General features: G+C 35.6%; 1 protein-coding gene across 10 annotated transcripts; it reads right to left on the bottom strand.

Moving 5' to 3' along the window:
- Positions 1-4,806: 4,806 nt before the first annotated feature.
- On the bottom strand, positions 4,807-22,615 carry LOC131061442 (uncharacterized). 10 transcript variants are annotated; one of them, XM_059209717.1, is made up of 11 exons: positions 22,096-22,615; positions 8,954-9,217; positions 8,491-8,565; positions 8,177-8,240; positions 7,915-7,980; positions 7,693-7,767; positions 7,379-7,468; positions 7,165-7,230; positions 7,002-7,076; positions 5,333-6,157; positions 4,807-5,242 (listed from the first exon to the last, which is right to left on the bottom strand). In XM_059209717.1, exons 2-8 carry the CDS (start codon positions 9,009-9,011, stop codon positions 7,203-7,205), a joined length of 456 nt encoding a protein of 151 aa, XP_059065700.1. In that variant the 5' UTR covers positions 9,012-9,217; positions 22,096-22,615; the 3' UTR covers positions 4,807-5,242; positions 5,333-6,157; positions 7,002-7,076; positions 7,165-7,202. The 10 variants fall into 10 exon arrangements, with proteins under 10 accessions (XP_059065700.1, XP_059065701.1, XP_059065693.1 ...); XM_059209718.1 differs by lacking the exon at positions 5,333-6,157; XM_059209710.1 differs by lacking the exons at positions 7,165-7,230; positions 7,379-7,468; positions 7,693-7,767; positions 7,915-7,980; positions 8,177-8,240 and adding an exon at positions 8,712-8,765 and having other exon boundaries at positions 8,954-9,022; positions 9,138-9,217; positions 22,096-22,609.
- Between the last annotated feature and the right edge of the window lie 1,017 nt (positions 22,616-23,632).

Below are 23,632 nucleotides of genomic sequence, written 5' to 3'. Positions count from 1 at the left end.
CCAACTAAACATTTAATTCCCATGCAACTATGATAAGACATTAACACATATGCATAACTCTATTCCCTTGCATACTCTTCCTAAGGCTCATTTTTAAGTACCAATCAAATGTTTTCTAATATCCGTCTTTACTCATTTGAACACTTAACACATCATGAGACTAAATGTATTTATCCTTCTTTTACTAAAGGTATCTGATTATTTCCTTAAGCACAACTCATCAAGAATACTATCCATAGCCATATGCAAGATCATAGTAGCAAGCACTTATCTACATCCAATAGGATTCCAATCTACTAAACAGGTTCGAGAATGATATGATTCTATAAGAATAAATACAACCTAATATTCCAATCCCCCAATTTAAACATAGGATTTCATTTTCAACATGATAAACATATCTATAATATAAACCACATACCAATACATCGTCTTATAACAGTAGCATAGTTCTTCTATATCAAGTTCATTTACGTAAGAGCACATGGAGGAAGCACATAGTCTCTTTGCTACATCCCATCCTAATTCTTAATAATACAAGTTAAATAAACACATATTCATATTCCTCATTTACAAGACACCATAATATGGTAACATATCTAATACATAAAATTCAGCACCGTAGACAACCACATAATAAAGAACCATATTTCCATACAAACCACAACTACTCCCTTTTCCTCCATATCTCAAGATAACTAACATTGGAGATTAACATCTTTCAAATCAAGGCATAAATGATAATTAACATAATCACTACTATCCATAAAATACACTCAAGACATAGCTACATATCTCTAAATCATTTAATTCCTTTCTAATCAATAACATCTACAATTAGAATATCCATTTACAACAATCTTATTCAATACAATCCATTCAGAAATCATCTTACTACATGTTCTATAATACATGGTCTCAATACGTTGATTACATAGTCTTTTGTACATTTTCATCTTTCATAACACATGATATCAATTATAATTATATAAATATTCTCCAAGAATCCAAACTCATGATGAGATACTATAGATCCAAATCCACGCACGCTAACATCCAAGAAGAGTATCCCAATGGTAGAAGACATCAAATCACCCAACCATGTAGAACCAAATCGGAACCACCCCCATGTGCTAGGAGATGACATAAGGTTACAACTCACACTCAAGACCTAAGCTGACACCTAACAACCATAGGATACAACATGACTCTGCAAGACTCCAACATAAGAATATAACATCAAAATACATCATATGGCTATCAAAGCAATCAACCTCTAGAGGCATAATTCAACAAATCAAGGCTTATGGATAATGGACATATGTGGGGTAGAGTGTCATCACATGTTATCCTCATGGAGTCACTCAAGGGAGATCAGGTATATCGCTCCAATGATCTTCCCAATCTAGGATCCCAAAACCATCTCCCTGGGTCCATCCAATTAGGGCATGCAACATCGTATTATTAATCTTAATTAGGTGAATTCCTAAATACCCAACCCACTAATCAATTATTAATAATATTCACTTGCAAATTAAACCATAACCTCTTCATGTGGTTCCATAGGTCTAGACCCCCTTCCTAGAGATCTAGTGCTCATAACCTAGGTCCAACACATGCAAGAGCCCACTCTCCCAAACACAGACCAAGACCATAGGGTAAAAAACATAACAAAATACATCTTACAAAAACATGAAACTCAACATGGGAAGCATCCAAAAGTCATTACAAAACCGATACAACTGAATCACAAAAATAGCCATCAACATACAACCAAGAGCCACCTAACAAGGACCAAGCCATAAGCTCATAATGTCAAAATGCAAAAATAAAAAGAGCCTCAATAATGTCAAATACACAAAAATAGAATAAATACATGAATCCAATAACATGGAATGATCCTCCACAGCAAGGCACAACATAGCCTCTTGTTGGAGCTACAATTAACCATCCTCAACAGCAAGGAATCACTAAACTTGCTAGAGCAACATATCAAAACCTCAACGGACAAGCACAAAACCACTTGTCGAAGCCCAAATGGATTCACACATATCATAAATGAATAGAACAATGCCCCAAAACCATCAAACATAACAAAACAAGCCTCTGGAATGAAGACCAAGCAGAGAAATCAACTAAGAGACTCAAAAACCAACCCAAAAATTTGTTGACACTACTTTGGCGCTATTGAAGCCCAGAGTAGCGCTCTTGTAACAGGGGACCAACGAGATACAAAAACACTCAAATTTTTCCAAATTTGGGCATGGGCCTTATAATGGCATAAATATGACCTGGAAGACACTAAAAGTCAATAAGAAACCAAAACAAAGCCTTGTTAAGGCCAACAATACAATGCATCCAAGAATTCCAACTTATACCAGCAATAACTTGCATAGAAAAAATTATAGGCATAGCCACTTCAGATCTAATCAAACCAAATGGACACAAGATAGTGTATGCAACAACAAATAAACCTCACAAAACCAATTCTTACCACAGTGCATTCACATGCAGCTTATAATCAACATATCAACATACACTAATGCCCTTTTCCGACAATACAACACACAAATTCATAAAATCATATATAAATATTTTTCCCAAAATATTATTCCCAATTACTGATAATAGAATAATCACTCATTCCCAAATCTCCCCAAACAATCTTTTAGCAGTCACGAAGAAAACAACTCTTTTCAAAAATTAAAATGCAAGAATGGAAAAAGATCTCCAACCTGGAAGTAGAGTGATGGTAATGCATTCGTAGAAGAGCAAAAATCCAAACCAACAAGCTTTCCAAACTTCAACCCAACCAAGCAATTCTCCTTTCAAGCAATTCTAAAATTGAAAAGTCACAAAAAGATATCCAGAAGCACACCCACAAAAATGCTCACTAAATAGACTCTCATTCAAAACTACAGAAGAATATCTACCAATCAAAATATTCCAATAAAATATATTCTATACCAACCCCCCAAACCAAAAATCGAGGTAAGAGTATAAAATAATATTATTTACTTACCCTCAAATCTCAACTAATAAAATAATAGGGTACGTACGAACATAATATTTAATTACTCAATTAGTAACAAGATAATGTAATAATAATATAATAAACAATAATAATAAATTAAAACCCAATATAAATAAATGCTCCAATTAAATATAAAACCACAAATAATATAAATAATATTATCCTCACAATCACAACTCCCAAGAAGGTTAATCATAACAAGGGGTAGGTACATAAATAATAGCAAATAAATAAAACAACAATGCAAATAAATAAATAAATAATCAAAACAATAAATAATTAGATAAACAATAAATAATAAAATAATAAATAAATAAATAAATAATCAATAAAGAAGATAAATAAATAAATGTACGGACATACATAAATACCCATTGAGTAATTAAACAATAAATAAATAAATAATAATCCAAAGAATCAAAAGCTCAAATAATAAATCAAACCCAATATAAATAAATAATAAAAAACCAATAAATAGATGAGCCACAAATAAATAAATAGATAAACAAATAATTAAATATACATATACATATAAATGCTCTAGCCAATATAAGTTAAACTCAATATGATAAATATCACCCACATACATATAAAACAAGGGCTGCAGGGCAGCTTAGTTCCTGCCCAGTCCTGCGAAGGTGTGTTGATTATTCCCATTTGAAAAGTAAAATGAGAATTACTGCAATGATCAGCATCTTGCTTAAACCCATGCTGTATAATTCATTTCTACAATTTCTTAATTGGTAATCATCAATAAGCATATTTAATATGTTGAAAAGCTCAGCTTGCTCCAAAATTAAGGGTTATCTCAAGTAAATCGCCAATGTCGAATGTAGCAGAAAGGTCAACAGATCAGAAGCACAAATGTGCAAACAGTACAACATATGTAAAGAGTACGATTATTATTTATACATAATAAAAAACATGACAGTGCATTCATATGAATCACTTACATGGGCCTATTTTGTACATTAAAATAACACAATACACTACACTGCAGTTGCATCAATCTCTTGGACAACAAATATTGACTTTCAGAGTTGAACTAATACATAAAACCACACCTTGCAACAATATATTACACTAAAATTATTTTAAATGGCTAATCGCCTACCAACAATAAACAAAAAACTATTACAACAAATTAACTTGGATATATTGTTGAGATGAAACAAAATGTAAATGATCCATCCCATTCATTCAAAGACAGCCAAGTGGGGAACATTAGATTGGCAACTGCCAGTTTGATTTTAGAGTTCTTATAGCCAGACATTCTATTTCAAAATAGAGTTGACTAGCAGAAACCAGGAAGCTCATGTCAACTCCTAATAGAATCTAAAATGTCAACCTGCTCAGAGTAAATTGCCTAAAGCTTATAAATATCACATTCCTTCTTGTACATTTATACCATATTGCACATTCTTGTGAATTAAAATTAAATATTTACATCAATTTTCGAAACAAAACTCTTTAACAGAGATATGACAATGGAATAGATTAAATGATCTCAAGCCTTACCCATATGCAGAAAATATACAACTTTGTCAAAGAGAAGCAAGTAGAAGTAATATTTATGCCATGCCCAATCATAAAGGTACAGATGGTAACAGGATGATAACATTATATTCATATTTTTTTCACAGCATAAGCCACATTATATTCACATTATGTTAACACAGTAGCAGAGTTTGTGATAGTTAGACAGTATCATAGTTTGTAGGGCCATTGCCACCCAAAAAAGTAATAAGATTCACAAGCTTTAAAGGCCGAAGTATTTTTCAAGTTTGCAATATTCATTAACATGGAGAGTGCTAAAACCCAATTACATCAAAATTCCTATTGCTTGACAATATCAATAACGGTGTTGTTCACAACTGATGTGAAAGTGTCATAGACGTGGAGCCTGCGCAACATAAAGACCATTGGCGAGATGTCTTGTTGGTATTGTTCGTATGTTATATCTGTGATATCTGGGTAAGTTTGTTGAAGTATGCCTCCTTGCAAGGAGCAGTCGATGTTGCCTTCTTGTGTATTCAATGTGCAAAGTATGTTATGGTGGCAAGAAGTTTGTGTGTCGGCATTGCAATACGTGCAATGGACAAAGTCCATGTCAATTGCAGCATCAAATGGTAGGGAGTGGTGGCACGTTGAGCAAGATATTTCATAGGGTGGAAAATAGGCATTCTTTTCTTTGAGGACACTGACAACCTGCAATTGCACTGTGTACAGTAAGCAAAGAATTGTAAATACTATGTAATAGAAAGCTTAGGGTAGAGTTGTAAAGGTACGTGTGATCACCTGGATATTACATTTGGCAAGTGTCTCCAAATGTGCTTTTGTGCACTGGTCATTAAGCTCTTCAATGAAAGTAGATTGCGATGGGCGAAATGACCGGGTTCCTTGGGGACTATTATGCACAATATTTTTGAACAGTATAAAAGGCATATCTACTGTTGACAAGAGTTGTAGAAAAGTTGCGCATAATTCTATGTAGGTGGTGGAGATGAGAACCTGTAAAATAAAAATTTTAGTGGGAAGGGCAGAAGAGGACATGAAAGGAGGAACAAAAAAAAAAGGTGCAATTCAAAGTGTTCAAAATGTACAGTGGCCATATCTTCCTACAAATCACCATCCTTTATATGTACTTCAAGGTGTGTTTTGGTCAAATGGTAACTGGTTCCAATTTCTCCGAATGAACCAACGGAATAGTGGCAGTCAGCTTCGCTTAGTTGTGAGATTGTCAAATCGAGTGCTAGTTTGTGTTCGATACAAACACATGGGATAGTTTCAAAGGTGCTTTTTGCAATGAGAGCAATGCAACAATCTGCAACACCTCTTTCATACTGTGATTTATTTTTAATTGTAAAGTTGGAAATGCGAATGCCTGATCCAATGGTCAAGCGTGGTAAAAAGGTGTCCACCAATGTGTTGCTAATATTCATTGTGACTGTCATCTGGCCTTTACAATCTATCAGGTCCACATGCAATATCTCGGTTTTGTTTTGTGTGTTGGTGTACTTGGCAGGTCCATATACAGCAAGAATGTCACCTTCAAACATATAACCAACTCGTTGAAAACACAGGTCCAGTATTGTGCTAGGTTTTGGCGGTGTTGAAGAAAGGCTGCACAAGGAAGGGTCAATAGCGAATTAATGAAAGAGCATTAGTAAACCAATCCATGTTTATTGGAATCAGCTTAAAGCTTATGAAACTCTAATAATGTGAACACAATGATACATGCAATTTTACTTAAGAGACAATTGCACCCATGATCCAAACTAGAGTTGTGAAATGCATAAACTAAGATGTGGACCACAACAGTGGAACCAATAAAAGAATGTGAATGTGAAAGCATGAACAAGGTGCTTGTAATGTTTGCAAAGATTGCAAAGTAATTGAACATTAAAGAAATGTGTTCCCATGAAGTGTCAAAGGGCATGCGTATGCATCTATTGGAAAGATTTAGAAACTTCAAGAAGGTCCATTGGTTTATCGACAATTATCAAAGTGTAAAGGCGAGAGGTATGTTGTCAGATGTTGTAGTTGCAACAGGCATGGTGAACATGTTTGCAATGCATGGAAGTGTTGACAAGTGCATGGGTTGTAGAGGGAAAACCAAACAGAATAATTACTGGTTCTGATTTCAATTTAAAGAAATGAATTGGATACATCAGAAAATGCTTCAAAAGCCGAAGGCAACAAGGAGATTGGAGATTGTTTTATAGTCACTACAGTGCTGCGGTTGAGAAATGCTGCTTGTGTTTTAGTAACCAAATTGAACTCAAGGGAATAAATGAAAAAGAATGGGATGGTGGACATGAAGAGATCTCAATAAAACAAAACAAAACTGCCTCAAGAAAGCATGGCAGGTAAACAAACAACAAGACAAATTGCAACAATCACGAGACTTGCGCACAAGTTTTTAATGTGTCTCCAATTGAAAAGAAAAATTGAAATAGATGGATACCTGTGGCTTGAATGGCTAGTTTGCGGAGCATGTCTGGAAGATGGTGTTGTTTGTTGTCTCAAAGGTTGGAGTTGGCTACAAGACATGAGAGCAAAACATCAATAAAGGACTTAAAAAAACATTGTGTAAGTGTAAGTCTTCTTCCTACGGTGGGCATTTTTACCATTTGCTTATATGCAGGGCTTCAGCACCACTCTCTTGCTAATCACATTCCATGTGGCCAATGGATCTGCAGGAAAAGTGCAAAAAGTGTTTTAGTGACTTGAGGGGGTTGACAGGGTATGGAGTCAAAGTCAGATAATTCAAGTCAAACTCCAATGTAAATGTGAATTTCAGAAGGTAGAACTTCTTTTGTTATCAGGATTGACATATGTTACCTCTTGCTTGTATGTGGCTGTGGATTGGGATTTTGCTGTTTGGTGGAATCTACATTACGATTGTGCTGCTTGAAAGAATCCATCTGTTGACTGTAGATAAAGCAAGAAGGCAAGGCAAAATATTAGTGTGCTTTCTGTACATGGCTGGTTGTGTCAAAAATGTCTCATCTCAGAAATGAATAGTGAGTAGACTAGTGACCAAGCAGAAATGTAATCTATTGATGGACAAGAAATAGAGTGGAAGTGAAATTGAAGGAGCAAATAAGTTGAAAGAAAAATAGTGTTAGTAGAAATGAGATAGATGGTTTGGATACCTTTTTTTATGTTCACTTTTGTGCGGCTGCATTTTGAAAGGGGCGAAGTTTTGTTGTTCAATGTTGCTAATTTGCCTATAGGAAAGAAAGGCAAAAAGTGCAACTTAGAGAGTGAATGAAGATATTGTATAAGGATCAATGTATACAAGAGAAACTTATAGAGTGAATGAATGAAAACGGGCTATGAGGATAAATGTATATGTGGAGGAACACTAGATTTACCGTTTTATTGTGTGTTGTTGTGGAGAGGTGGCATCCGGTGCACTGGCTTCCATGTTGGTGAGGCATCTACAAAGTCAACAGATTGAGATCAATGCAATGGTAGGAGATTTATGGAATGTTGTTGAGAGTAAGGTGATTCATTGACAAAGTGCGAAGTGAAGAGGCATATTTAGCTTCAATGTCATTAGTGTTTGATGACACTAGGAAATCAATGCAATATGGAAGAGGTGTGAAGTTCATTAGCAGAGTGCACATATGTTACCGTTTCCGTATGTGCTCGTGTGAAGGAGTGATTTTGCTTATTGTATTTGACCTTGGTAGAGGTCCTGCAAAGGGAAGAAAGCATAGCATAGGATGGCAATCAGAGTGCAAAGTCAATTAGGTATGAATTTATTTTTTAATTTACATGACAATAACTGATTGACATATTGTGCTATGTTATATACATCATCGACATATAGGCCTGGACTATAACAAATAATAAATTCAAGCTACAATGGGCACTAGAAAGAGAGAAGTAATGCAATTTGTAAAAGCAAATAATTTGGGTGGGAATGAAGGAATTGAGAGGGGTACCTTTGTTTGGTATAACTTGCTTGTGTAGCGAGGGTGCTGCAAGGGTTGTCTTTTCCTTTGAGCTGAGCGACATGGCTATAACACAGCAAAGCAAACAAACATCATAAGATTTGATGCTACTTTTATTGTTAAATAGCAAAGCAAACAAATGTTGTAAATTGTGATGCTAATTTTATTGACACACAAGTTTACATTTATTTAGTATAGTAGGCATGTTTTACCACTTCGTTGTCGATATTTGTGCAGTAGGTGTTGGTTGTTTCAAAGTCTCTTTGCTATGCACGTATTTACAAAATACAATATTCAAAACCATCCAATGTCAGCGTATTTGTAGAAAATACAAAAGTATTAATCAAGCAATTGTTGCAATATTGTTTAAAGTTATCACCATCCAATGTCAAGGCATGTGTAGAAAATGCAAAATTATTAATCAAGCAATTGTTGCAATACTATTTAAAGTTACCATTGTTTTCCAAGGTGCTCTTGTAAGCTATGAGCATCTGGCTGACTGCAATGGACATGTATGGAAGATCTACAAAAGCAAAGTAGTGAGTCCTAGAGAGACAATAAAAATGCTTGTTCAGTGAAAATGTTTGTGCTAATTCTATGTAGGCAAGCAATTTGTTGAAATTGTCTAAATATTGTACTGTTTTTTGGGCAAATGATGTTCCTTGGAAGACACTGATCCAAATGACGTTGCACGACTGGGGTCCATGTGTTAAGTGACCTGCAAAAGAGTGGCGACATTAGACTTTGTGAGGGGAACTTAGGCTATAAATGTAAGAATAAAGCATGTTTTGCAATACTATTAGCACAAGGAATGCTACAGGTAGATAGTTACATGTTGGCTAAGGGGTATCTTATATTAATGTTTGCTCATTGCATAGCATATGCCATGGCTAGACAACATTGTCTATGTGTGTGAGAACAATATCATGGTCAGTCCAATATGCTTCCAACCTCTTGGTCCTAGCTATGTGTGCATTATTGTTTGTCCAAATGTGATCAATGTTGCTTCTTGGCAAAGTATCTTTCTGTTCATGTAACAAGTGCAAGTTTTGTATTTGCATGTGTCTTTTAAACAGTTGTATTGTTTTTTACTGTATTGATATGTCAATGTTGAAGTCACTTGCAATATAGACAATGGCACCACTAGGAGCAATTGTCATTGCTTCATTGATGATTGCAATGATGTTGGTAACTAATGTTCTTGGTTTGGCATAAATATTACAAATAGACAATGTGTGTTGATTAACACTGCATGAGAGGAATAGTGCTTCAACATTGTCTAGTGTTAAAGGTGTTGTGCTAACCACATGTATGTTTTTGTTAATACAAGTCATTATGCCATGAACATGGAACGCTGCAAAACAATTGTAGCCTAGAAGTGTATTGTCCGTTGTTGGTGTATACAAGTATGTTTCCTGGAGGCAAATAATATATGATGACATTAGGTCTGTGTCACGTGGGATGTCTTCTCTATGCGTTTGGAAATGTCGAGTGTTTAATGTAGAAATGACTATTTGGGCTATACTTTTTTGATAGTGCACGTCATTTTGAAGAGTCCAATTAGCAGTTGTGGTGAGTCGTTCCATCTCATCTATGACTGTTGGTTTTATCTTGATGTTTCGTGGTGTTAGAGGGCTCAGCAAGAACAATGTTTCAATAGTTGATGTGCGACTTAGAGCTGTATAAGACAAACCATGTTGGTGGACACCGAAAGGTTCAAATGCAAGACCATGCATGGTGAGTCCTTGTGCTCTATGTATTGTTCAAGCACATGCCAGTTGAAGTGGAAATTGTTTTCGAATAGTAGTCTTCTGTGTAGAACTATGTCTAGGGAGTGGTTTTGCAACTCGAAGAATTGGTAGCCATCCATTGTTAGCATATGTTTGGTTTGGCTATGGTAGTTTTGCATTTTAAGATCTTCCAATGCGTTAATCGTTGAATTCAACCCAAATGACATCGACATTGTTGGATTGTGTATATGATTTGAATCGTCCATCTGAGCCATTGACAATACCATCTTGTATATCATAGTTACCACCATATATCTCGATCAATATATCTTCTTTTAACATTATTTGATTTGCGAGATTTGCACTATGTTTGTACAATTGTTCTATAGGAACAGTGTTGTCGTGTTCATCAATTGCATTAATTATGAGTAGTTCTCCAGGAAGAGTAGATAATATCTTTTGGTTGTGTGCATCGACATCTTTTCTTTTGTTAAAAAGAAATGGAAATGTTGGGTCTACAGGTGGGGCGCGTAAACATTTGCTATTCAAATATGCTATGTCTTCCTTGGTTTGTGAGCCCGTGCGTATTTTGTTGAGAACAACAACAAACAAATAATCTGTTTGCCTCATTGTAGTTTGCAGATTGTAACATTTGACATGTTGTTGCCAAAAATCATATGGCAATAGGTCAATGTCTATTGTTGGTGCTTGAAACACTAGACAATCGTGTATAGGTTCTGCTTGGTACAAGTCACCACAAAATATAATGTCCAAGCCACCGAAGTGTTTAGTTGGGGTTTGCATTATTTCACGAAATCTTTTGTCAATGCAACGCAACATTCTAGCTCCAACTAGAGAGATCTCATCAATGAGAACAAGACGTAATTGTTGGTATTCCTTTGTCAATACATCTAATCTTTCTGAACTTAGAGTATTAGAAGTGGATTTGTTAAATGGTATGAACAATGCAGAGTGCAATGTTGTGCCTCCTATATTATAGGTTGCTTTCCTGTGTATGCAAGTAACAAGCCCTTCACTTTGTCTGGGTGACTCTCTATTGCGTTATTGTATATACGAAAAAGTCCTTGATACATTGCCTTTGCAGTGAAGGTTTTCCCTGTGCCAGCACCTCCTGTTAAGAACAAGTACAATGACTCCTCTGGGTTTTGTTGTTTCTTCATTAATATGTCTTTTACTATAGCTTGTTGTTCTTTGTTCAGCATTCTACGAGTAGCATAATATTCTGTATTGTCATTCAGGTGGGGATGTCCAACTATTTCAAATGGTCTTGACACTTTTTTGACGTAGACATTGTGTCTTAGTGTGGCTATGTCTGGTTCCAAGTTGTACTCTTTGTTGTCATCCTTATTTGTGTTTCGGACATCATGTACATTTCTATAATATTCGTCTTCGAGCTTTGCATCATTCATAGCATCGGCCATATCACCCCATGATTCGTTTACATTGTATGTATACTTTGCTTCATTAATGTGTATCATTTTTTCATTGTTGGCAAAACCATCTTGCCAAGTTTTGAAGCCTTGCTTCAATGTGTTTTCGTTGGTGGAAAAAGGAACATACAGTAGAAGTTTCTCTCTATAATAGTTGTTGGTGTCAACATGCTTATCATACTTGAAAAATCTAATAATTTGAGGTTGACCGCGCTTTGCTAATTTTCCTCTTGTCATTGCATATTCTGCAATAAATTATCCAAGACAAATACTAGCTAATGCTTCTGGGCGTGCAATATAATGATCAATAGAGCTCTTGCAAGCAACATTTTGCGACTCGTCTGGTTCATTGTCAAGAAGCTTGCGAGTCTTTAGAATAAAAGTGCGGTTGTCAGGAGCAGAAGTATCAATGAATTTACAAGTACGTGAACTATAGTTAAGGGGCAGAGCGAGGACAATGTGTACAGCTTGTTGAGCAGACATTTGTTGTAGGTTGAGCAAGGTATTTCCTAGTTTTGTTACCATGTTTATGGCGTCAATGTTATGTTGCTTGTGATCTCTTCGTATTTTATTGAATGCAGTTGTCATTGAATTATTGGGTTTTGTCATGTAAGAGATACAGTACATTGCTGCAGCATATGCATTGAGGACAAATTGTGCATCTGTGTTTGCTTGCCATAGATGTGGAATGCGAGGTGCAAATGAATTATTCCATATATGAGCTGGCTTTCTTTTGAGAAATAATGTTGGCCTAGTCAATGTAGACCGTATGGCTATGATGTATTCATGTGCAAACATGTTTATGTTGGCTAAGAAATCTGCAAAGGAGATGCATGGCTCATAGCTTGATGTCTCTAAAATTGATCTAAGGTTAGGAGTAGTGTGCATATTGTCACAGTCTTTGTCAATGAATAGTTCAAGTATTGTTTTTTCCTTCATTGGAGGTTGTGGGAAACCAAAGCAACACTTTCTCATTCTTGACTTCCCACATTGCTTTGTGTATGGTGAATATGCACTCTAGCTATGTGGTCATCTAAAATGTCTGTGTTGCAAGTTATATATTTGTCGACAAAGCGTCCAATAGTAGAATTGTTATCTTTTCTGTAGATCGGCGCGTCTTTAACCCATAACATGAAATGGTCATGTTCATTTCCTCGACTTTGGAATTCTGTAACTGAGAAGTAGTCCAATACATTTCCAAAAAAAGTTTCATCTGAACAAAATAATTGTTTCATTGCATTAATTCTATGTTTATAATAGCGAGCACAAGTGACGGGATCTTTTTTTATCAAAGACGAAATGTCAATGTCAAACAACGAATCAAGTTGCATTTGTCTTGTGGTCGTGTGATGTGTCATGTAGAGTTCTCTTAATGTTTGTGTCAATGGGCCCTAATTTTGCTCTGCACTAGTGAATGTCAAAAAAAAAGTTGGTGGTCCTAATTGTCGTATCATTGCAAAAACGTTCTTCTTGAGATGTTGCAAATAATCTGGTGAATTTCTGATCTTATTGAGATCTGTATATCCAATATCGGATTGGAGAATTTTCTCGAGGTTTGGTTTGTACTTGACATCTCTTGCTTTCAATGTTCTTCCTTTTAACTTTCCTTTGCGGATTCTTATCCAAATGCAAGAAAACACTTGAGCAATTAGTATTTTGATAGCTTTGAAAAACAAATTAGTGGTGTGATATGCAAATGCTCGATTTGAATTTTGCAATTTCCACTGAGCAATTCTTTGATATGAATTTTTTTTTGAAATTTGTTCGTCACGTGGTTCACCAAAAAAGAACATTGGAAAGTTCATCTCTTCTGCATACTTGTCCTGGAATATTCCCAAAGGTTGTTTCCCTTCTACAGGTGCAATTTCGATCATTTTGTCTTGAAGAGAATGTATAGTTCGCAACTCGATGAACCCATGTATCATGGTGTCTGTTTCTACTTCCATGGTATTGTCAATTTCATTGTCAGTATCACTTGATGAAGAGTCGCTACTAGGTGCCTCTTCTTGTGAAGGGTACAAATTGTCATGCCATTTTTTGTTTAGTTTCACATTTTGCATTTTGTATAATGTTGTTTTACACAATTCGTTCAGAGAGTTCATAACAATGTTCGGACGCACTCTGCCTTTTTTATATGCATTTTTGTATTGCAAACGTCTCTTCAATGCAACAACAACTGTCCATGTTTCATTAGATGATCGTGGCAATGTTGTTTGTACAATATTAATATCTGTTGGAACATTAATAATTGTTCCAGTTAATCCAATTTGGGATCTTTTGTGTCCTAATTGCCAAATTAGTGCAAATGCAATTCGGAGTGATACTAATCGTTCTTGAAGTTCTGAAAGTGTAGACGTGTGTACTAGTGGCTTATGTGTGTTGATATGTTCTGGAGTTGCATATGATGGTTTAATGTTTTGGTTTAGTTATTGTTTACAAAACTTGCATATTTTTTGACTAAAAGTGTGTTTTTTGTTTGGTAGTAGGTGTTGGTATGCTTGTATCGTTTTTGGTGTTAAATTTCTCATGTTCTTCTTAAAATGGAGTCGAACACATATTGTACAGACATGTTTTGGTGTGTCTTGTATCTTTTCAATGTAACGTTCTAGTTTTGTTTGTGAGCGTCTTGTTGAGTTTTGAATCCCCTGATATGCAGTTGCTTTACATATTTGTTGTTTCACTTTGCGAAGCGAGTCATGTGATTTTTGTCAACAGCTTTGTAGATTGTTTTTCGGGTGCGATAGATGTTGATATATGCATAGTTGTGTTTAAAGCATTTTTTGATTGTGTAGATGTATTGATTCGTGTATATCCATTGTTCCGGATAAATTGTTTGAGCCTATGCAAATTAGTTGTTGGTCTTGCTTGAACCAATGTCATTGTAGGTGGTTGTTCAACATTAATCTGAGTTGCTATTATATTGTCCACTGTAGATGGGTTATAGCGTGTATGCATTTCATTGACTTTGTAACTTATGATATTGTATACTTTGGTAGGTGTCAAGGATTTGCAATATTCCTGTATGCACATGTTGGTCATTCTTGACCATACTTTAACTCACTCTTGCAAGATGTAGGATAGCCACTCAAAATAGAAATCTGCACCTTCAAGCTTGCTTTGCTCATATGGATCTCCAATTTTTGTGATATATGCTTGCCAACTTGACACGCCACAACTAATCATGAGATCACAATGGATACATGTTTCTATGCAACCTATTGCTACATTATCTTTGGAGAGTAGTGCATTGCAAAATGATTGAGCCATGTGCCATCAAAGAGGCGGGCCATCGTATTCATTGTCTGTTAGAGTGGCTATTGTATTGAACAAGTTGTCGCCACAATCTGACATTGACAATGCATCTTTGCACAAGTTGGGCACTGCATTTGCAAACTTGTCTTTTACAAAACTAGTAGTTGTTGCAGGAGCCGTCTTTGAATTGTGGAGTAATCTATTTTGCACCATGTATAGAGTCGTTTGTTAATTAGTGGTTCAAAATGTCCACGAGTAGGGTTTTGGTCATGGAATAGAATAGAATATGCATTGCTTTGTAAGTTCTTATTGAAGTGCAAGTACTTTGATTTTCTTGTTGAAGACCAAACACATATTTCAATTTTTAGCCATTTGGCTAGCCATCCAATACAAAATGCATCTCCCCAAAGGCCATTCTCATTACAACCTAGCAGTGGAATTGTTGGGAGACGCATGCGTCATAGATAAGTGTCAACATCACATACTCCATGCATTTCATACAATCCTTGGGGGTTGAGTTCATGGTCGTATGAATATAAAGCATCATGATCATTGATTTCTAGGCAATTTATAAAATGGTCAATAGTTCCAATGCGTAGCTCTGTAGAAGTGTATCGCATGTGTAACAAGAACTGGAAAGAGTCAAAAAGACAATCGCCTACATTGTATACAAATGATTTCACCCTAAACATGTTATTTTTTTCCAATACCATGTCAATTGTTTCTTTTGACAAGTCCACAATACGAGGTTTATAGTTCTCTGTATCTATAATATTATTTAATGATTTTGTTGACTGCAATTTATGGTCCATGTTGCACATTATCGAGCAATGACCAAACAGGTAACAATAAAAGTTCAAGAATATTATCCTAATCATAAAATTCATGCCAATCACCCTACTATTTGAACTCGAAGGTCTCAAGAAAGGCCATGCCCCTCAATCCTGGAGCATACAAAACGATTTTCTAATCATTGTCATGGAAAATGAAAAGTGCATCTAGCTAAGATGAGGCATACATAAAGATGTAAAAGTGGAGTCTGCATTGGAGGAGGAGGAGAGGCATGATTTAAAAAGGCAAGAATAAGCTCCAAAACGATTTTCTAATCATTGTCATCGAAAATGAAAAGTGCATCTAGCTAAGATGAGGCATACATAAAGATGTAAAAGTGGACTCTGCATTGGAGGAGGAGGAGAGGCATGATTTAAAAAGGCAAGAATAAAGTTGTTTGATGATCAACAAAGCATATTGCATAAAGTTTATTAATATCTTTGCTGCGAAACAAAGTAGTTTGGCATATATAGTTGTAGGTATGGAGACTTGAAGTTGTTTCTTTTAAAGTAATCTAAGGACATTAACTAAATTAAAGAGAATTTTAAAACAACCACAAAGCTTCAAATAGCACAGGCAACTAACCAGATTTGAGGGTATTATTTCAACTGCACAATGCACAACAGAAGCACAAAAGTATCTTACCCTTTATGTGTTGCGTAATTAGATGCTACCAATGCTCAATGTGCTTTGCGATCCAAAAATCTTGTAAATCGGATATGTTGAACACACAACATAAGAAAAAAACCAGACACATTAAAGAGAGCAAGGGAAAAAAACATTCAATGAATGAGCAGTGTGTCATAAAAGAAGAGGAGCCCAAAAGAAGAAAAGATATATATCAAGCTTTCGATAGTAGATCAACTTTATCAATTCGCATATATTGTGGGTGCTACACAGTGCGAATGGCATCATAATAGGCGGAGGCGAAAGACACAGCTTGAGGATGCATTGTCTTAGGGGTTGTTTGCTGCTGCTGCTAACCAGGATAGTGGAGGCTTAGGAAATTTGAACATTGTAAACCTTATCAGCATCCTATCACGGCTTCAAGCTGATGGCTTTTTCTGAATTTTGGTCTTAAAATCTTGACTTTTGAAGTACTCTATATTGATTTTGCATTAAGATTTAATTCCAGGCCACAGTGGGGAAGCTATCTTCGGATAGAGATCAGTTAATTCAATTATTGAACAAGATTATCTCGGTTTCTTCCTCAGAAAAAAATGGTTGGGTCTTCTTTGGACTTTGATCTTAACATTGCTCAAGGCATACAACAATCAAAATACTCATTTTGTTGCCTTTATGTAATAATCAAAATACTCATTTTGTTGCCTTTATGTAATAATGGAAAAATTATATCACTATGTAAAAGAGAGATGTTTAATTTGAATAGACTATAGCGTTCTTATTTCTAAATGCATTCCTTGATACTCTTTTTTAGTGTTATTTTCCTTGCTTATAGGATTGCCACCTTACACATATTCTATTTTAAGCATTTACAGTTCCCTCCCGCGTTTAGTTGGTTGGGAGGCGGTTAAATCTTTTAAGGATTGTTAACATGCTATTTTTTAATGCAGACCACATTCTGAACATGGAGGTTAGTGTTCAAAGAAATAACATACTATGTTCAGACATAGTTTATTAAGATAAAGGGGAAAGCAAGATACAGATTCAACGAGGCAATTTATGAACAGTCTGTCAATATCTCCAATAACACCATATCATCTTATTGTGAATTTGTGGAATTTTTATTATTAATTAATCTTTGGCATTGAATTATTCATAAGAAAAAATAAAAAGTAATAATTTTTGCAAGTGACCTTTATCCATGGAACCTTGTCCAGTAATTTGTTTCTGGTGGTTATAATCAATGTCTTTATTGTGCTCTTGCCCAACACCATAATATCTCTATTATTACTAACCACTTCATTCACATCCCAAATTTTTTGCCACATGCCAATGATAGTTAGCACTGTATTGCAATCTCCCCAATATCTACCATCTCAATAATGCCGTCGATATCCTTTCCCTACTCCCATTACTAAACCTTACTCTTTCATTTTGATTCAATCTTGCTTATGTTTATGGTACATGTTCCCTCAAAGATTTTAAAAATGTGTTATTAAAGTTTTCTTCGCACTCCAAGTTTAAATTCAAGCTGTTAAAAGATATTTTACTGTTTTATTTCCTTCTACAAAGTGATAGGCAAGTTCAAGATTCCAAGGAGTATACGTAATCAATTAAAAAGCTCTGAAAATGTGTGGGCTCCCTATACAGTTGTCACAGCATAATATTCTGCCTCTTGTCTTTGTCATGTTTTGTTAGGCATTGAAGTTATGTTGAGTTAATCATCAAGCAAAGAGAATTAACTGAGTAATTGCAGAGAATTATTAAGGAATATTGCCTATTGGAGAAAATTATTAAGTCGTTGGGTCTACTTAACATGATTCCACACGATTTCTTTACCGGGGATGATTTGCTCTTTTTAAAATCTGCTCTTCTGTCACATAGACTTTGTAGCCTTTTTGTGCTCATTGTTTTATGATATTGTCCTTGAATGGGCTGAGTATGCTCTGTGAGCTCATGTATTGAGCCTCTGTGATTTCATTGCTTCTTGGGACTGTACAAAAGTACTCTACTCTGTTTTACAGGGATGTCAATTATTCTACATGGATACTTTGACTATTACTTTGAGTATTGGTGTCACTCATCATTATTGCATTAATTTGCTCCTTGGCTTGAGATTGGTGAGCATACAATGAAGTGTAAGAGCAATAATTGTTTTCCCAGGTACATGATTCCTCAACTATGTAATGGAGCTACTTCTTCAGTAACCATATTGATCTTGCTTAAGAGCTCTTGAATCAGCGTATTTTCTAATCTCTTGGAACTTCACGTAATATGCTCTAGATTAAGTATGCATGGTGCATGCATTTTTACATGTTTCTAGATCATTTCAATTTAATTATTTTCATTTGTAAAGGTGTTTTTATTTTTCTGAAATGTATGTAAATCATATTTTGATGTGTCCCTGAACGGTCATATCCTATTTTTCAAAAATTGACAAACTCATTCCTAGTCCTTGCCTTCCATTCCTCTTTCCATCTCCATCTTCTGGTAACCATAGATCAGATCAATGAAACCACTTGTTCAGAGAAACCTCATCAAACTCGCTGATATTGTAGCATATTGATTGATCTTAGGCTGATATTGCAAAGCTATTGGAAAACTTGTAGCTCCAAAAGAAAATCAAAGTCGACATGACTCAGCAAGTTCACAGGTTCACATTTGAAGGAGAAAAGGCAAAACAATTCACAGAGAACAAAGGGAAATGAAGTCAAAGATCACAGATTCCAATTTCTACTTTTATTTCTCTTCTTCCTCAAAACCGTATTTTGCCCTGTTCACTGGTGAGTTTGGTAGAACTTTATACCAACCACCAAAATTCCATTAAAGTTGAAATCTGCCAGCCCAAATAGCATGTGTATCTCACGAAAGACTGTTTCTCAAACAATTCCATTACTTTGCATATATAAATACATATTTCAAGTATGTCCTACCTAAAATGTTGTTCCCTAGAATATACATCTCTAAATAATTTGAAGTTTTTGCTACAAAGCAGGGGAGAAATTTGGTATAGACAACTTTCTATTTCATTCATAGACATAATGCTTCCCTATGTACTAGTTATTTATATTTCAGATATTTTGATCTAACTTCAGGCCTCGTCAACATTAATAACATGTATAATAATCTCAATGTTTTAAGTCATCATTAGTCAAGCATCTAGGCAATGCAAAAAATCTTGAGCTGTATGCAACAGTCATCAGTTACAGTTGCCAGAGTAGCTAACTATCATTACCTGTAGGCAACAGTGTAGGTGTATGTTATAAAAACAATTGAAAAATTGGGACCAATTCTTAGTACTTTGTAATGGTTATGAAATTACTTGTCATGATCATCCCCATTGTGTTCAGCTAGCATCACGACTGTAAGGTATCACTTCCATTACCCTCTACATGTGCTAAATAGTCCTTTGTAAACAAATAAAAATATCAACATAAATTCTTAGTACTTAGTAATGGCTATGAAATTGTTTGTCATGAACTCACGATTGCATCATGAGACTATAAGGTATCAATTCCATTACCCTCTACATGTGCTAAGCTATGTTAGCAGGCCTGCCCTGCAACCAGGCAGTACTCGTGTTAGATCTGTACTCGGAACAAGTACTGTCTGTGTATGCCCTGGACTGTGAGTCCAGCCCAGGTTTGCCCAGGACAGACCCCAGCTGAATCTACACTGGGGTCATATTAGAGTACCACACACCGCAAACCAGAAAAGAATACAAAAATTGAACAGAAAAGTAAAGAATAAAAATAAAAATTTCTAAACTAACCCTAAAACTAATTTCCTAAGTATTGCGGTATTTTGAACATATAGAAACTGGTTTGATTTATCTTATCATTTGACATTAAATTATCAATTATCAGCAGTCTTCTGCAACGAATTTTGTATATTATGTTAAAAAATGGTTGTTTTTTATAGTTTTAACTTTTCATCAAACATCTAAGGGTTCAACATAAATTTCACAATAGCCTGATTTGAGTTAATCTTAGTGAAAACTAGGCACTACAAAACTAGTCCAATAGGTCTTCTATACAAGTAAAAGGATAATGGTACTTCATGGTGCTCTTGTTCAAGGCTTTGTAGTTAAGATGCACAAGCTCCATGTGCCTTTCTTCTTTGCTACTAACACAATTAGGCTGTTGTGAGGCAAAAAGACGCCACTGATGTTTTCTTTATCTACAAGTGCAAGGATCTACCATTTGATCTCTCCATTCTCAAAAAAAGAACTCTATAGTGACGTAATAGAAAGAGATTGTCCTAGAATCAAAGAAATATTATGCCTTACTTCACTGCTTGGACACTCTGATTGGGCACTAGAAAAGACTCTTTTATTCCTCCAGCACATCGGTCAATTATTTTTCTTCACTGAAAGAGGTTGAGCATCAGCTTGTACTGTACGACTATTTATCTCTTATATTTAGATCTCACCATCAAGAGCACAAAATTCTTCTAGAGCTCATCAGATTATTGCATTGCTTGGCACTCACAAGTGAAAGCTTAAGAACTACTACTACTGTGCAGAATCTATTCTCCCCAACATCTATGACAACATCCCAAAAAATTTCTCCATAGGTTGCATGGCATTAGAAAGGATATGGTCTCTGAAGTAAAACAGCATATACCTCTAATAATACTATATCATAAAGAACTGTATCTTGACAAAGCTTGATTTTGTACATCATGACTTCTCTAAACCTGAACTAAAGCAAATGGCAGGTTCAACCTTCAAACTACTTAAAAAAATCAGGTTTGTTTAATTCCCCATAGCAACAATGAAATTACAGGTTGTTACCCATTAGTAAACATCTGAGAACAAAATTTCTTTTTCCTTCCTTTGGATTTCAATTGAAAGGAGAGGCTAATTTGGTGGAGCCCGGTTGTTGTGATTTGAGATGATTAAAGTGCCAGATCCACCTAGACCACTAATGGACCCGAAAACTGGTCTCAATGGAGTCTTCAGATACTACCAAAATAATTCAAATTTAATCCTACTAACTGAAGCATACATTTTCTTGTCTCATGACAGTAAAAAAGAGTCCAAACAGATTGTTGGTGCTCAACCTATTGAACTGGGGCTACAAAATGGCAGAAGAATTATTTGCATGTCTGATTTCAACCCACTTGAACAACATATTTTTCGATCACTCTTATAAGCATAGGGATCTGAAACTTTGAGAAGTTCGATAATTCGACCATAGCCATAAAAATCTCAAAATGAGTGGATCAATCCTACTCTCGAATTTATGCAGGTATCATATATCTACAAACTGATGCCATACTAGGTTAAAGCAACATTTGGAAAGAAAGCAATCTATAAATTCAGTAAAATTTTGATGTAAAAAGAAAGCAATCTATAAATTCAGTAAAATTTTGATGTAACCCGTATAACTACTCCTAGCATGGGGCCATGCTATTAGGGAACAACCAGATTTGGTGAAAATGTTAGGCAAAGCAAAGATTTTATTATGAATATGAAATATGTTGACCGATAAAAGCATCTATCAATGGCTGTCCTCTGAACCAGACACCAGAAAGCTCCCTATTACATCTATGATACTGGCATCTGATGGACTTTAGCTTTCACAATACAGATCATAGAAATATTGATTGGCTAAGAAAACTATATAAAACAAAAAAACAACAATAAGCTGGTGTAAACCCTAGCCCACGTACAAAATTGAGATGGAGGGGGGAAAAGGACTCACAAACAGAACCTCCCGCTGATGTTCCCGCAAATCCTACAAATGTAATTTTTTTTATCCCTCCTCTTTTTTATTACCGCTATCACTCAGATCCATGCCCTACAATCTTCCCTGGCTCTCCAGCTGTACAAAGCATGCAAACAAATAGGGTAATTTTTGCCAACTATTTTTTTTAACCTGTACACTTTGCCAATCCCCAAATTTGAACTTTGCAAGCCCTGTTTTGGTGGTCTTGTCTTCGTAAATGGTGCATTTTGTCATCTTGTTTGTCTGGTTCTTCCAAACGCTAACTGAGGTCTTTTAGTTTTATCACCTTCCTCTGTATCTGGGTGTTCTCTTGCATTGGGGTGTGCAATGCCTCTGCCTCCACCATCTACAGCATGCCAACGTTGTAGCCCTGCAGGCAATAGTTAAAACCCCATCACCTATCACCGCCGAACATGAAATAAAACTTAGCATAGCCTTCACATAATACAGATTCAGCCACGCTATTGGTTGTTCGAGCATATGATTATTAAATATTTAACTAGAACCCTCACCAATAGTTCCATGTGGGGCAGGAACTAAAAATCAAAATGATTATAAATAAATAAATGGATGTACTCATAAGGATAAATACTCAAGTAATATAATTCCACCAATTAATTATTAATTAATTATAAACTTCCGGAAAATAAATATATTGTATTCGTATTAACCATTATTTAATTATTAAAAAAAATCACAAAAATATGGGGGATGATGCTGCTCTGCAAAATCAGTTTTGCAACAATGGCGGACCGGGGTACAAAAGAAAGAAACAATCGGCAGCCAATCAAGCAGGTGGTAATGAGGATATTAGTATCAATTTCTCAAAAGAGATGGAGGAGGATAGATCCTTTTAGGAAAACCAGGCGGTCATTGCAAAAATTATTGGATTAAACTGGTCTAGGAAAGCGATTCTAGAATGGGTGGAAGGAAACTGGGGCTCGCGGGTAGTTATCAAATTTATTCCTAAAGGATTTTTCGTTGTTCTGTTCGAAGAAGGCGTAGTCAGAGACAATATACTTAACCAGTAGAACTAGTTTGTTAACAAGCATGCTCTCTACCTACAACCATGGACTCCAAAATTCAATCCCATCCCATTGGTCCATTACTCTACTCCGGTTTGGATCATATTGCATAATCTTTTGATCGAATATTGGGGTGATGGATTCTTGGAAAAAGTTGGTAGGACATTAGGAACCCTTCTGGAGGTTGACATGAATGATGAAGCAAATCTATGCAAATATGTCAGACTGAGAGTAGCAGCGGTTAGGCGTATACCGGAAAGTATAACCCTACTAACGATCAATGGAGATTGGCGTCAATAGTTGGAGATTGAAAAAGAGATCCATCAATGTCAGAGATGCAGGAGCAGAATGCATGGAGAGATGGACTGCCAAATGTTTGTTAGGAAGGCCAGAAAAGTTTTTAGGAAACCGGCTCAAAACTGGAAACGTAAGTCGGTCTCCCTTGAGCAAACAGTTACGGAGTCATTACAACCTCTTGTAGCTCATTC

This window comes from Cryptomeria japonica, chromosome 8, assembly GCF_030272615.1.
Source record: "Cryptomeria japonica chromosome 8, Sugi_1.0, whole genome shotgun sequence".
In the NCBI taxonomy this organism is placed as follows: Eukaryota; Viridiplantae; Streptophyta; class Pinopsida; order Cupressales; family Cupressaceae; genus Cryptomeria; species Cryptomeria japonica.
The sequence above is the reverse complement of the archived record's forward strand: the minus strand, read 5'-3'. Positions and strand labels throughout refer to the sequence as shown.

Excerpts from the sequence above, each read along its gene's own strand:
- LOC131061442 (XM_059209711.1), bottom strand. The coding sequence starts at position 9,205 with ATGGACCCCAGTCGTGCAACGTCATTTGGATCAGTGTCTTCCAAGGAA. Across the intron at positions 8,766-8,953 it reads GAGCACCTTGGAAAACAATG|CAAAGAGACTTTGAAACAAC; the intron begins GTAACTTTAAAT and ends ATACGTGCATAG. Across the intron at positions 8,566-8,711 it reads CAAATATCGACAACGAAGTG|CCATGTCGCTCAGCTCAAAG; the intron begins GTAAAACATGCC and ends GCTGTGTTATAG.